Here is a 14,079-nt window from a genome sequence, read left to right on the forward strand (position 1 = left end):
GGTTGTACGGTCGTCTCAAATAAAACTGTGAAGGACCTCGGCATTACTCTGGACCCTGATCACACTTTTGACAAACATATCAAGACAGTTTCAAGGACAGCTTTTTTCCATCTACATAACATTGCAAAAACCATAAACTTTCTGTCCAAAAATGACACAGACAAATGTATCCATGCTTTTGTCACTTCTAGGTTAGACTACTGCAATGCCTTACTTTCCGGCTACCCGGATAAAGCACTAAATATACTGCAGTTAGTGCTAAACACGGCTGCTAGAATCTTGACTAGAACCAACATTTTTTATCATATTACTCCAGTGCTAGCCTCTACACTGACTTCCTGTTAAGGCTAGGGCTGATTTCAAGGTTTTACTGCTAACCTACAAAGCATTACATGGGCTTGCTCCTACCTATCTTTCCGATTTGGTCCTGCCGCACATACCTACACGTATGCTACAGTCACAAGACGCAGGCTTTCTTTCTGTCCCTAGCATTTCTAAGCAAACAGCTGGAGGCAGGACTTTCTCCTATAGAGCTCCATTTTTATGGAATGGTCTGCCTATCCATGTGAGAGACGCAGACTCGGTCTTGACCTTTAAGTCTTTATTGAAGACTCATCTCTTCAGTAGGTCCTATGATTGGGTGTAGTCTGGCCCAGGAGTGTGAAGGTGAACAAAAAGGCACTGGAGCAACGAACCACCCTTGCTGTCTCTGCCTGGCCGTTCCCCTCTCTCCACTGGGATTCTCTGCCTCAAACCCTATTACAGGGGCTGAGTCACTAGCTTACTGGTGCTCTTCCAGGAGGGTTGCACCACTTGAGTGGGTTGAGTCACTGACGTGATCTTCCTGTCCGGGTTGGCGTCCCCCCTGTGGGTTCGTGCCATGGGGGAGATCTTCGTGGGCTATACTCGGCATTGTCTCAGGATAGTAAGTTGGTGGTTGAAGATATCCCCCTAGTGGTGTGGGTGCTGTGCTTTGGCAAAGTGGGTGGGGTTATGTCCTGCCTGTTTGGCCCTGTCCTGGGGTATCATCGGACGGGGCCACAGTGTCTCCTGACCCCTCCTGTCTCAACCTCCAGTATTTATGCTGCAACAGTTTATGTGTCGGAGGGCTATGGTCAGTCTGTTTTATCTGGAGTATTTCTCCCATCTTATCCGGTGTCCTGTGTGAATTTAAGTATGCTCTCTCTAATTCTCTCTTTCTCCCTCCCATCTCCTCGGAGGACCTGAGCCCTAGGACCACCTGGCCTGATGACTCCTTGATGTCCCCAGTCCACCTGGTCGTGCTGCTGCTCCAGTTTCAACAGTTCTGCCTGTGGCTATGGAACCCTGACCTGTTCACCGGACATGCTACCTTGTCCCAGACCTGCTGTTTTCAACTCTCTAGAGACAGCAGGAGCGGTAGAGATACTCTGAATGATCGGCTATGAAAAGCCAACTGAAATTTACTCTTGAGGTGCTGACCTGTTGCACCGTCTACAACCACTGTGATTATTATTATTTGACATTTGAACATCTTGGTCATGTTCTGTTATAATCTCAACCCGGCGCAGCCATAAGTGGACTGGCCAGCCCTCATATCCTGGTTCCACTCTAGGTTTCTTCCTAGGTTCCGGCCTTTCTAGGGAGTTTTTCCTAGCCACCGTGCTTCTACACCTGCATTGCTTGCTGTTTGGGGTTTTCGGACGGGTTTCTGTACAGCACTTTGTGACATCAGCTGATGTAATTAGGGCTTTATAAATACATTTGATTGATTGATTGATACAACCCAACCAGGTTAACCTGTCTGCCAGTGTCCATAATATAGGCCTGTGTGTGATTGAATAATCCATTTGTGATTAACGTCAAATGAAAGTTACCACCCTGCTATCAGTTACCACCCTACAATTCAAACATAACAGACCTGATTTATTCCCGGAAAGAAGGGATGATTGCATTTCATTGAAATTTGTGGCATATTGGCGAGAATTTATGAAGACTCCTGTCACAATTGCCCTATGCTAACACTAATAATTGTAATACATTGGTTTTAAAGCGCCTGTTAAATATAAAATAACAAGGACACTATACAACAAAATATAAGAGAATTAATCAAGGATAAAAACAAAATTGTGAGTAGCTTCATGTCTCTTGTGTTTCAGATCTAGCCAAGGCATTGGATCTAATGCTTAGTGTACACAGAAGGTCTGCTCTGTATGTGGCTGCCTCCCAGGAGTACTCTGAGGCCCCACAAACACATCCCCATTTTACCATAACAGGTACACTATAGTGTTAAGGTGAGAGGCTGAGGCTCAAAATAGTAAATATGTTTAAAAACAATAACTCTCAGAACTTGTCAAGATGTAACACATATTTGATGGGATTTCAAATGCAATGTTTTTTTCCCTCCAAATTGAAAATACATTTGTTGATCAAGTTTTTGGTCAAGGTAACTTTGAAAGTAACCAGTTGGTTCGTACAATGTTGCATATAAATATACAAAATAATCCAGTCTCAGGTAAAAAAAAAAAAAAAAAAGTTAAGTCAAACCTTTACAATCATGCTTTCAGCCCTCAAGACAGTGGTTTTCAAGCTCAAGAAAAATAATTGAATTACATTCTGGTTTAAATGGAGAGGGAATTTCTTTGCAACCATTTCAAAACAATGCACATTTTCCTTTTTATTTTAAAATGTTTTGAGGATGGTCTTTTTCGTATTCCAAATATCTGTATGCACAAATTCGCCTCAAAGCTCTCATTCTCAAAAATTCGAACCATAACAATCACACACATACTGTGTGCTAGAAGTACTGCCAAACAAGGTAGTTGTAAAGTCTGGCTGGTTCATGTCACTTTGTATATGTAGGCGATGATGTCTAGCTGGTACTGTGTATCTTAAATACTGGCTGTAGCTTGGATGGTAAACTCTTTGGCAGGATTCTGATTTTCACTTATTCACTCTCCTTGTTTCCTACAAATAGAAACAGATTACTTATTTTTTATCCCCTGCTTTTCCCACACAATACCACTTGTTGGACTTAGAAACAGTATAAAAGTAAACAGTAATCTTTGATTTCAAATGATGATACCAGGGAGTGTGAGTGGGTGGTACGTTTAATGTGTCCAGTCTCTAGGGGCTCTGTGCCAGTAATATTAAATATCTTCTGGTTTCAAATGGCCTCTATTCCTTGGTTGGCGTTCATTTTGCTTTGTGAACCAGTTTTCACAACCCCGGACTGGGGGTTGTGTTTAAAACAGACAGGTGCTGTACACAGTGACTTTGTGACTGATCTCCTGCAGCAGCTCTTTCACAGCCTTCTCCAGATCCACCAACTGGTTGGCCTTGTCTTCCAGAGTCTTCTGGTTGTCCTCGTAGGACTTCTCTAAATCTGGATGGGAACCAAAAAGGAGAGATCCTACCGTCAAACTACTTGCTCATAATCACAGGATGTGTAGTATCCCTCCACACACCGGCTTTATAATCAGAACATGTAGAATGTCATGCAGTGAATACACACACTTGAGAAGAGAAAGTTAGAGAGCCTGCGTCATTTCATGTTCAACTCTTGATTGGGAAAAGTGAATCAACATGAAGCTGGAGATCTCATAGGTATTACAAACGGATCATGTTTATATATCCACGAAGCAGACACCATTGAAAAGTAGAGTCTGTGTAGTGTAATGTTTGTGGTAATGCCTGCATCAATGCGTTGTAAGGACATATCATGGTTGGACCCTAAGGATGTGTGTTTTAGGTAGTGAGTTGTGATTGTACACTGAACTTAAATCTAAACGCAACATGCAACAATTTCAAAGGTTTTACTGAGTTACAGTTCATATAAGCAAATCAGTCAATTGAAATAAATTCATTAGGCCCTAATCTATGGATTTCACATGACTGGGAATACAGATATGAATCTGTTAGTCACAGATACCTTAAAAAAAAGCTGGGGGCGTGGATCAGAAAACCAGTCCGTATCTGGTGTGACCACCCTTTGCCCCATGCAGCGCGACACATCTCCTTTACATACAGTTGATCAGGCTGTTGATTGTGGCCTGTGGAATGTTGTCCCAGTCCTCTTCAATGGCTGTGCGAAGTTGCTGGATATTGGCGGGAACTGGAACAAGCTGTCCAACACGTCGATCCAGAGCATCCCAAACATGCTCAATGGGTGACTTGTCTGGTGAGTATGCAAGCCATGGAAGTACTGGGATATTTTCAACTTCCAGGAATTGTGTACAGATCCTTGTGACATGGGGCCCTGCATTATCATGCTGAAACCTGAGGTGATGGCAGCGTATGAATGGCACAACAACGGGCCTCAGGATCTCGGCACGGTATCTTTGTGCATTCAAATTGTCATCAATAAAATGCAATAGTGTTTGTTGTCTGTAGCTTATGCCTGCCCATACCATAACCCACCTCCACCATGGGGCACTCTGTTCACAACGTTGACATCAGCAAACCGCTCACCAACACAATGCCATACACACTGTCTGCCACCTGCCCGGTACAGTTGAAATCGGGATTCATCCATGAAGAGCACACTTCTCCGGCATGCCAATGGCCATCGAAGGTGAGTGTTCATCCACTGAAGTCAGTTACAATGCTGAACTGCAGTCAGATCAAGACCCTGGTGGACGAAGAACACGCAGAAGAGCTTCCCTGAGACTGTTTGTGCAGAAATTATTTGGTTGTGCAAACCCACAGTTTTATCAACTGTCTGGGTGGTTGATCTCAGACAATCCTGCAGGTGAAGAAGCTGGATGGGGAGGTCCTGGGCTGGCGTGGTAACACGTGGTCTGCGGTTGTGAGGCCGGTTGGACGTACTGCTAAATTATCTAAATCGACGTTGGAGGCAGCTTATAGTAGAGAATTATTATTATTATAATAAAAATATATATTTTTATTGAATATCCAAACATACAATATACTTGCAGTAACAACTACACCAGACCAGTCACCCAACAGACTCCCATTCAGAGCAACACACAGAAGCATCCAGGGTCAATGCCCTGCTCAAGGGCACATCGACAGATCTCCCACCAGGCACAAAAGATATCTGGGACCCGAACACTCCAAGATCCTCCATCAGTTCCCCAATAGCTGTCCCTCAACCATCCGAGACCCCTCCGACAGTCCCCCCCAAGAAGAAAATAAATAAATATACTATTAATTCCATTCCACACCCCGAAGAAACCTCCAATGCACCAACAACCAAGTAAATTAACTAAAGACAAAAAAAGACACACAAAAACAGCAAACAACAATGCAAGAAAAACATTAAGAAAGGACAACTAAAATCATAACAGCAATGCCAAATGTATATGTTTGAGTACATGTCTGGCACTATTACATGTGTGTGTGTGTCTGTGTATTTGAATGAGAGTGTGTATATATGCATGTTTATTTATTTGACCTTTATTTAACTAGGCAAGTCAGTTAAGAACAAATTCTTATTTTCAATGACAGCCTAGGAACAGTGGGTTAACTGCCTGTTCAGGGGCAGAACGACAGATTTGTACCTTGTCAGCTTGGGGGTTTGAACTTGCAACTTTCCGGTTACTAGTCCAACGCTCTAACCACTAGGCTACCCTGCCGCCCCGTACAAACACCTGCACGGCATCAGGCAAACCGGCATTAGCTGTAAAAAAAAACTGCCCATCAGTTTCATTCAAACTTACTTTTTATTATGTTTTATTTTGACTTCATTTATTACTTTTATATTTGACCATCATTCTATCTTCCGCACAGCAACTCTACTCCACTCCCAATTCCACATCCCAATCCTCAGCCCATCCCATCTATCTCTGCTGGTCACCCGCTATGGAATTCTACGCAACATGTATCTTTCAACTATGCTGTGATGTTTAACGTACAATTTCAATCTATCTAATCGAATAGAATCCACAGATTGCGAGTTGAAGATAAATACTTTTACTACGAGTATTAGTATATTAGTAATTGACTGACCCGGTCTCTCCAGGCTACCTGAGGGCAATATCAAAATAAATGGTCTATTGATTCTCTATCCTCACAACAAAATCTGTAGAGCTTCGATGATTTGGTCTGCGGTTGTGAGGCCGGTTGGACATACTGCTAAATGATCTAAAACGACATTGGAGGTGGCTAATGGTAGAGAAATGAACATTCAATTCTCTGGCAACAGCTCTGGTGGACATTCTTGCACATTTTAGAGTGGTCTTTTATTGTCCCCAGCACAAGGTGCACCTGTGTAATGAGCATGCTGTTTAATCAGCTTCTTGATATGCCACACCTGTCAGGTGGATAGGTTATATTGGCAATGGAGAAATGCTCACTAACATGGATGTAAACACATTTGTGCACAACCTTTGAGAGAAATAAGCTTTTGGTGCATATGGAACATTGCTGGGATCTTTTATTTCAGCTCATGAAACATGGGATCAATACTTTACATGTTGCGTTTATATTTTTGTTCAGTGTATTTTCATGCAAGGCGCTCCCCAAGCTGTTGTGGAAGATTTATGTGGTGCATGTCTATGTGTGTGTGTGGATAGAGACCTGTGTGCATATAGCCAGTGCAGGTATGTGTGTGTGTGTACTGTACCTTTCAGTAGCTGTAATTTGTCACTGGCCTGTAGCAGAAGGTCTGTGGCTTCCTGCTGTAGAAGCTCCGCCCTCTTCTTGGCATTGGCCACGCCCCCGGCCTCCTGTTTGATCAGGTCCTGCACGGTGCTGTACTTATCCTTCAGCTCCGACTCCAGGTCCTGCACGCACGCACACACACACACAAATCACACAACGCGAACAGTCATATGCAAGGTCAGCAATTTATTGTGAGAATGACAAGGATGAAAAATAAACCACAAACTCTCACGTCCCAATTTAACACAAAGTAGCTCACAAACCTTTTTGACCTGCTCAGCCACTTTGTTGATGCTCTCTGCATCTCTCTCGGTTTGTTCAGAGCTAAGCGAGGTGTTCTGTGCCTTCTCTCTGAGCAGTGTGATGTCTTTCTCTAACCACAGCAGCCTCTGGGTGGCGTTGTTCAGCTTGAACTCTGAGTCTGCTGTCTCCGACTCCACCTTTTCAGACATAAAGACAAGCACAGGGTGGCTTAATGCTATACTTGTACATTTTAATGGTCAAATACCTTAGCTGTGCTTGATTTAGTTTTCCCGGTACATGGAACCAATGGATTAGTCCCAAAAGTTCAAACTTGCTGTGTGTGATAAAATGGAGGATGTTGACTCACTGAGGACAGGAGGTCGTTTGTGCCTTTAATGTCAGTGGTAGCCTGTTTGATGGCCTCGGCTGCTGCTTTCTGGGCACGCTCAGCCTCTTCCAGAGCCTGCTTCACCATCTCTGCTGTTTCCCTCACATCTGTGGCCTCTTTACTGTGGGACACACACAGAGGGAGAAAATAATAAGCCCACCAAGCACCAGAGTGTGTGTGGAGTGCCTGGCATTGCGCACATGCCTCATCATCTGTGCTCCATTCAAGGATAATCTTGACAAGTGTGTGTTAGTGTGTGTCACCTGGCTCTGCCTGCCTGCTTCAGTAGGTTCTCGGCTCTCTGCACATCGTCAGCACTCTGGTTGAGGATAGTCTCCACTTGGGCCAGGTCTCGCACCCTCTCTCTGATCTCGTCTGTCAGATTCTGGAGCTGGGCTGGCGTGCTGGGCATCTGCATGGCCAGCACCTCGTTGGCCACTGCCTCGATGCTCTCCATGTCTGCTGCATCCTCTAGGGGGTGCCACAGGAGAGACAAGGGTTGTACTAAGCTTGTGAAAGGGACAGTTGTACTAAGTTTATGAGATACAATCTTCTAGAATCAATGGGTGAAATTATTTGAAACATTTAATTGAAATTACAATTGAACAGCTAGATTGTACCTTTAACCCACAGGTTAGTAAACATATGTAGTTGATTGGAGGAGTAGACATACGTGTGAGGAAGTCTCTGATCTGTCGGATGAGGCTGCGCAGCTCCTCATTGCTCTGGTCCACGCGCTGCTTGGTCTCGTTTGTCTTCAGCAGCACGTCCTGGGCACTCAGCTTGGCCTCGTCTGCCTTCACCTTGGCCTCTGACACCTGGACACAAACAAACAGGTTAGGAACCAAAGTGGGTGTATTTCTTGTCTAACGAGAGTTGGTTCATTTTAATTCAAGGACAGGATCTCACCATCTTGGAGAGCTTGTCCACCTCCTCCATGGCCGTGACGATCTCCTGGTCAAAGTCCTTGGCCTTATGCCAGGCATTGTTGGCCAGGGTGACCAGACCGTTACACCCCTCACCCCCACACCTCCTGTTCCCCTCAGAGTCCACACAACTCAGACCCCCGCATGGAGAGTCTGCACACGCCTCACCAGCTGGGCTGCCGCACGTCTGCAGAGAGAGGCCCAGTAGAGTGAAAAGAGTTGACAAGTTCAAATGTGATCTAAGCATATGCATCTTGACAAGTTCAAATGGGATCTAAGCATATGCTTCTCATTCAATCAAACCTATCATTCTTCCTGACATAAGCTTTGATTTAATTAACCTCTTGAAACTCTGGGGGCGCTATATAATTTTTGGATAAAAAGACGTGCCCGTTTTAAGCTCAATATTTTGTCACAAAAAGATGCTCGACTATGCATATAATTGATAGCTTTGGAAAGAAAACACTCTGACGTTTCCAGAACTGCAAAGATATTCTCTGTGCGTGCCCTAGAATGTGAGCTACAGGCAAAACCAAGATGAAACGGCATCCAGGAAATCAGCAGGATTTTTGAGGCTCCGTTTTCCATTGTCTCCTTATATGGCTGTGAATGCGAGAGGAATGAGCCTGCCCTTTCTGTCGTTTCCCCAAGGTGTCTGCAGCATTGTGACGTATTTGTAGGCATATCATTGGAAGATTGACCATAAGAGACCACATTTACCAGGTGTCCGCCCGGTGTCCTGCGCCGAAATTGGTGCACAAACCTCAGCTGCAAGTATTTTTCCATGGAATTCAGAGAAGAAAGCAGGCTTCCACGAACGATATATCAATGAAGAGATATGTGAAAAAACACCTTGAGGATTGATTCCAAACAACGTTTGCCATGTTTCGGTCGATATTATGGAGTTAATTCGGAAAAAGTTTGACGTTGTTGGTGACTAAATTTTCAGTTCGTTTCGGTAGCCAAATGTGATGTACAAAACGAAGCGATTTCTCCTACACAAAGATTCTTTCAGGAAAAACTGAACATTTGCTATGTAACTGAGAGTCTCCTCATTGAAAACATCCGAAGCTCTTCAAAGGTAAATGATTTTATTTATTTGGTTTATCTGTTTTTTGTGAAAATGTTGCGTGCTAAATGCTACTCAAAATGCTAAGCTAGCTTAGCATACTCTTACACAAATTAGTGATTTGCTATGGTTCAAAAGCATATTCTGAAAATCTGAGATGACAGTGTTGTTAAGAAAAGGCTAAGCTTGAGAGCAGGCGCATTATTTTCATTTTATTTGCGATTTTCAGAAATCGTTAACGTTACGTTATGCTAATGAGCTTGAGGCTATAACTGGATACAGGTTTTTTTCATAGCCAAACGTGAACAAAACGGAGCGATTTGTCCTACACAAATAATATTTTTTTGAAAAACTGAACATTTGCTATCTAACTGAGAGTCTTCTCATTGAAAACATCTGAAGTTCTTCAAAGGTAAATTATTTTATTTGATTGATTTTCTTGTTTTTGTGAAAATGTTGCTGGCTGAATTCTAGGCTTATTGCTATGTTAGCTATCAATACTCTTACACAAATGCTTGTTTAGCTATGGTTGAAAAGCATATTTTGAAAATCTGAGATGACAGTGTTGTTAACAAAAGTCTAAGCTTGAGAGCAAATATATTTATTTCATTTCATTTGCGATTATCATGAATAGTTAACGTTGCGTTATGCTAATGAGCTTGAGGCTATAAATAGAATCCCGGATCCGGGATTGCGCGACGCAACAGGTTAACAGCTCAAGAAAATGTCTTGTTTTTGATGGTTTTATCTTGCAAACTGGGATTTGATGGAGTCCGATCTCTGTCAAACTCAGATCAACATCAGCAAGCCAGTTTCAGGCCACAGTTATGGTCTTGGATGGCCTTACCTTCTCGTTGAGTTCTGATAGGTCCAATGTCTCCAGCTGATCCGCCAGGTCATCCAGTCTCTTGGAGTGTTCTTCCTGCCTCCTATGGAACTCGTCCCTGGTGTCGTTCATCTTGTCCTCCGTAGCTTGGCGTAGAATGAAAGAGCTCTCCACCGGGTTGCCTGGGTCGGTGGTGGAGGCGTTGGCCTGGGCCCCAGCAGCCAGAGACTGCTGGTAGTACTTTGTGACACTGTCTGTCGCTCCTGTCATTACAAAAACAATGTTCAATTTCACAGAGTTGACAAATGGAAGTATAATGAACATGACATTGTATATCACAATCATCAACAAGTCAAACAGCCTTGTCCCAGTCCCTTACCCCGAACATCAGAGTTCTTGATGAGCTCCACTTGGTCCAGCAGCTCCTTGACGGTGCGATCCAGTTTCTGGGCGTCCTCTTTGAGAGAGTCCAGTTTGGTGTTGGTGCTGTTGTCATCAGATGATACTTGGGCCAACGCCTCCTCAGTGAGTTTCAGCTTGTTGCTCATCTCTTCCATTAGATCTCTAAAGAACAGAAATGGATCATACAGAAATAATTAGTATATTATTGCTTTTGATGTGTCTACTACTGTTTTTGCTATTGATAAATATTGTCAATGACCTATTTTGACCCCACCCTTTGACCCCACTTACGTGGCTTGCTCCAGTAGCTGCTGTATCTCTGACAGTGGCTGTGTAGCCAGGTTCTGGGCCAGGATAGTTCTTATGGACCTGGCGCTCTGCTCCATGTTATCTATGGCGTGTTTGTATGGTCCGGTGATGCCGCTGGCCTTGATGGTGTTCACCTTGTTGACCAGCCTGTGGGTCTGGTTGGTCAGCTGACCTACGATCACATCCCAGTCGGCGAAGCACTGGTGGCAGCGTTCGCAGTAGGGGAAGGTGCCAGAGGAGCCCCGGGCGCAGAGATTACAGCGGGGACCAGACACGCCCTCCAAGCACACACATTGACCGTTGGCCTTGTTGCACTGCTGCTCGGCAATGCCTTGTGGGTCACAGTCGCATGCTGCAAGGCAATAGGAAACATAGGTTTTACTACTAGTATAGCCTTTTTTTCATTCAACTCTAAACTATTTCAGCATGACTCAAAAAACAACACTTTTTCTACAACTAATTTTGTTCCATCCTGATCCTGACTGGTCAGTCACCCTCCAGGGATCCTAAATGGGAGGGAGACATTTCAAACAGGTAGATGATGTCCCATAACAATGCACAAGAGCCTATAAAGCAGTCTTACAAAGCCAGGGAAGTGCTTTTAAGTAGCCCGCCTCTCTCTCGCTAGACATCTTGACCTCAAAGGACATGTCTCTCGTCAGGTCAACTTACAAACCCATTCAGTTTATTTTGCAGACAGAGTTCAGTTTGTCAAATCGGAGGGCATGCTGTCCGGTCCTCTGGCAGTCTCTATGGGGGTGCCACAGGGTTCAATTCTCGGGCCGACTCTTTTCTCTGTATATATCAATGATGTTGCTCTTGCTGCGGGCGACTCCCTGATCCACCTCTACGCAGACGACACCATTCTATATACTTCCGGCCCGTCCTTGGACACTGTGCTATCTAACCTCCAAACGAGCTTCAATGCCATACAACACTCCTTCCGTGGCCTCCAACTGCTCTTAAACGCTAGTAAAACCAAATGCATTGCTTTTCAACCGATCGCTGCCTGCACCTGCATGCCCGACTAGCATCACCACCCTGGATGGTTCCGACCTTGATTATGTGGACATCTATAAGTACCTAGGTGTCTGGCTAGACTGTAAACTCTCCTTCCAGACTCATATCAAACATCTCCAATCGAAAATCAAATCAAGAGTCGGCTTTCTATTCCGCAACAAAGCATCCTTCACTCACGCCGCCAAACTTACCCTAGTAAAACTGACTATCCTACCGATCCTCGACTTCGGCGATGTCATCTACAAAATGTCATCTACACTCTACTCAGCAAACTGGATGCAGTTTATCACAGTGCCATCCGTTTTGTCACTAAAGCACCTTATACCACCCACCACTGCAACTTGTATGCTCTAGTCGGCTGGCCCTCACTACATATTCGTCGCCAGACCCACTGGCTCCAGGTCATCTACAAGTCCATGCTAGGTAAAGCTCCGCCTTATCTCAGTTCACTGGTCACGATGGCAACACCCATCCATAGCACGCGCTCCAGCAGGTGTATCTCACTGATCATCCCTAAAGCCAACACCTCATTTGGCCGCCTTTCGTTCCAGTACTCTGCTGCCTGTGACTGGAACGAATTGCAAAAATCCCTGAAGTTGGAGACTTTTATCTCCCTCACCAACTTCAAACATCTGCTATCTGAGCAGCTAACCGATTGCTGCAGCTGTACATAGTCTATTGGTAAATAGCCCACCCATTTTCACCTACCTCATCCCCATACTGTTTTTATTTATTTACTTTTCTGCTCTTTTGCACACCAATATCTCTACCTGTACATGACCATCTGATCATTTATCACTCCAGTGTTAATCTGCAAAATTGTAATTATTCGCCTACCTCCTCATGCCTTTTGCACACAATGTATATAGACTCCCCTTTTTTTCTACTGTGTTATTGACTTGTTAATTGTTTACTCCATGTGTAACTCTGTGTTGTCTGTTCACACTGCTATGCTTTATCTTGTCCAGGTCGCAATTGCAAATGAGAACTTGTTCTCAACTAGCCTACCTGGTTAAATAAAGGTGAAATAAAATTAAAATAAAATAAAATAAAAAATAAAAAATTGGCATCCTCCTAAAGTCATTTCAAAGTGCTCCACTGTGGAGAGGGGAAAGGACGGGAGCTCCTGTTGCTTTATGGGTCGTAACCTTTATAGGTTTGTAATCACATGTTAATGTGTCAAGCACAGATGGCACCCTGTTGTAAGCACCTCTGAAATGTGGACTAGCAAGCCTAACCTTTGGTTCTAATAATAGTTTTGACTTAATTTTCATTATTATTCAAGTTATTTAATGCTAGCCATATTGCATTTTAAATCTACTGATAAGCCCACATGTATTTCTGGGTGAGTGTCCATTGGGAGAGTTAAGAGTGGACAGCTGATGTATTGACTGGTGGATAAAATGTTTTCGGTGGAGTTTCAACTAGTAAAGATGATGTCAGCTGAAATTCTGGTGAGCCAAAGATCAATGAACCACAGCCATCCACATTAACCCAGCGACCTTAGGGGGGCTGGTTGAGTGAATAGGATGGGATGGAGAGAAGGGGAGTGGAGGAGGAGGAATGGAGAAAGAGGTGGATGTTTGCCCACTTCAAAGCCCCGTTACGGGAAGTGTGTAGAGTGTGTGGAGAACAAAGGGGCCACCATGGGCCCCTACAGACTCTGCAAACAACCCCCCAGGAACCACTGATGACAACCATATATCTAACTGTGGTACCTCCTGTGTTTACTCTTACACACAAACTTGAAGAATCTATGGTGAAGTGTACATACTTTCTTGGACACACCACACACTTGTAGAACCACAAACCTTTACAAATATGTAGATGTACACACACCCTGAAAAATTACTTTTAGTCACCTCAGGGTGCTAAAACAACAAAAGAGGAGGGGAAATGGGGGCTTAGATGTGTGGCGTAATCCTCCTATAGTTTTGTAAGGCAGGAGGGTGAGGGGCCTGGGCTCAGTGGAAATATGTAATGAATGTGACCTGTCCTTTTGTCCCCCGTCTCTCTTCCTCTGTGCGTTAACTGGCTGTGTGGGGAGTCAGTCACCAGTCTCCATTATCAGCAGACAGGGGGGACAAAAGGAAAGGTCACATTCATGACCCCACACGCCACACTATAGCACCACCCCTGAAGGTTTCCATTCACACAACCCCCTCCCCCACTGCAGATTAAAGCACTGCCTCTGTTTACACAGGGTGATGGCTTTGACACACAAAATGGCCACATAGGCCAGGTACGGAAGGGAGGTAAATATTGACCCTCACCCCCTACCCGTCAAAATTAA

The 14,079-nt window shown here is 44.2% G+C and overlaps 1 protein-coding gene across 1 annotated transcript in view; it reads right to left on the reverse strand.

Moving 5' to 3' along the window:
* Positions 1 to 1,884: 1,884 nt before the first annotated feature.
* The window catches only part of LOC135509082 (laminin subunit beta-1-like), a 41,427-nt gene continuing 29,232 nt past the window's right edge, over positions 1,885 to 14,079 (reverse strand). The window contains 10 exon segments of the mRNA XM_064929402.1: positions 1,885 to 3,364; positions 6,566 to 6,725; positions 6,867 to 7,043; positions 7,214 to 7,355; positions 7,498 to 7,705; positions 7,908 to 8,052; positions 8,144 to 8,347; positions 10,077 to 10,318; positions 10,435 to 10,619; positions 10,749 to 11,118. Coding sequence (XP_064785474.1) covers positions 3,225 to 3,364; positions 6,566 to 6,725; positions 6,867 to 7,043; positions 7,214 to 7,355; positions 7,498 to 7,705; positions 7,908 to 8,052; positions 8,144 to 8,347; positions 10,077 to 10,318; positions 10,435 to 10,619; positions 10,749 to 11,118 — 1,973 coding nt within the window. The 3' untranslated portion in view covers positions 1,885 to 3,224.

Source organism: Oncorhynchus masou, chromosome 22 (genome assembly GCF_036934945.1).
Source record: "Oncorhynchus masou masou isolate Uvic2021 chromosome 22, UVic_Omas_1.1, whole genome shotgun sequence".
Lineage (NCBI taxonomy): Eukaryota > Metazoa > Chordata > Actinopteri > Salmoniformes > Salmonidae > Oncorhynchus > Oncorhynchus masou.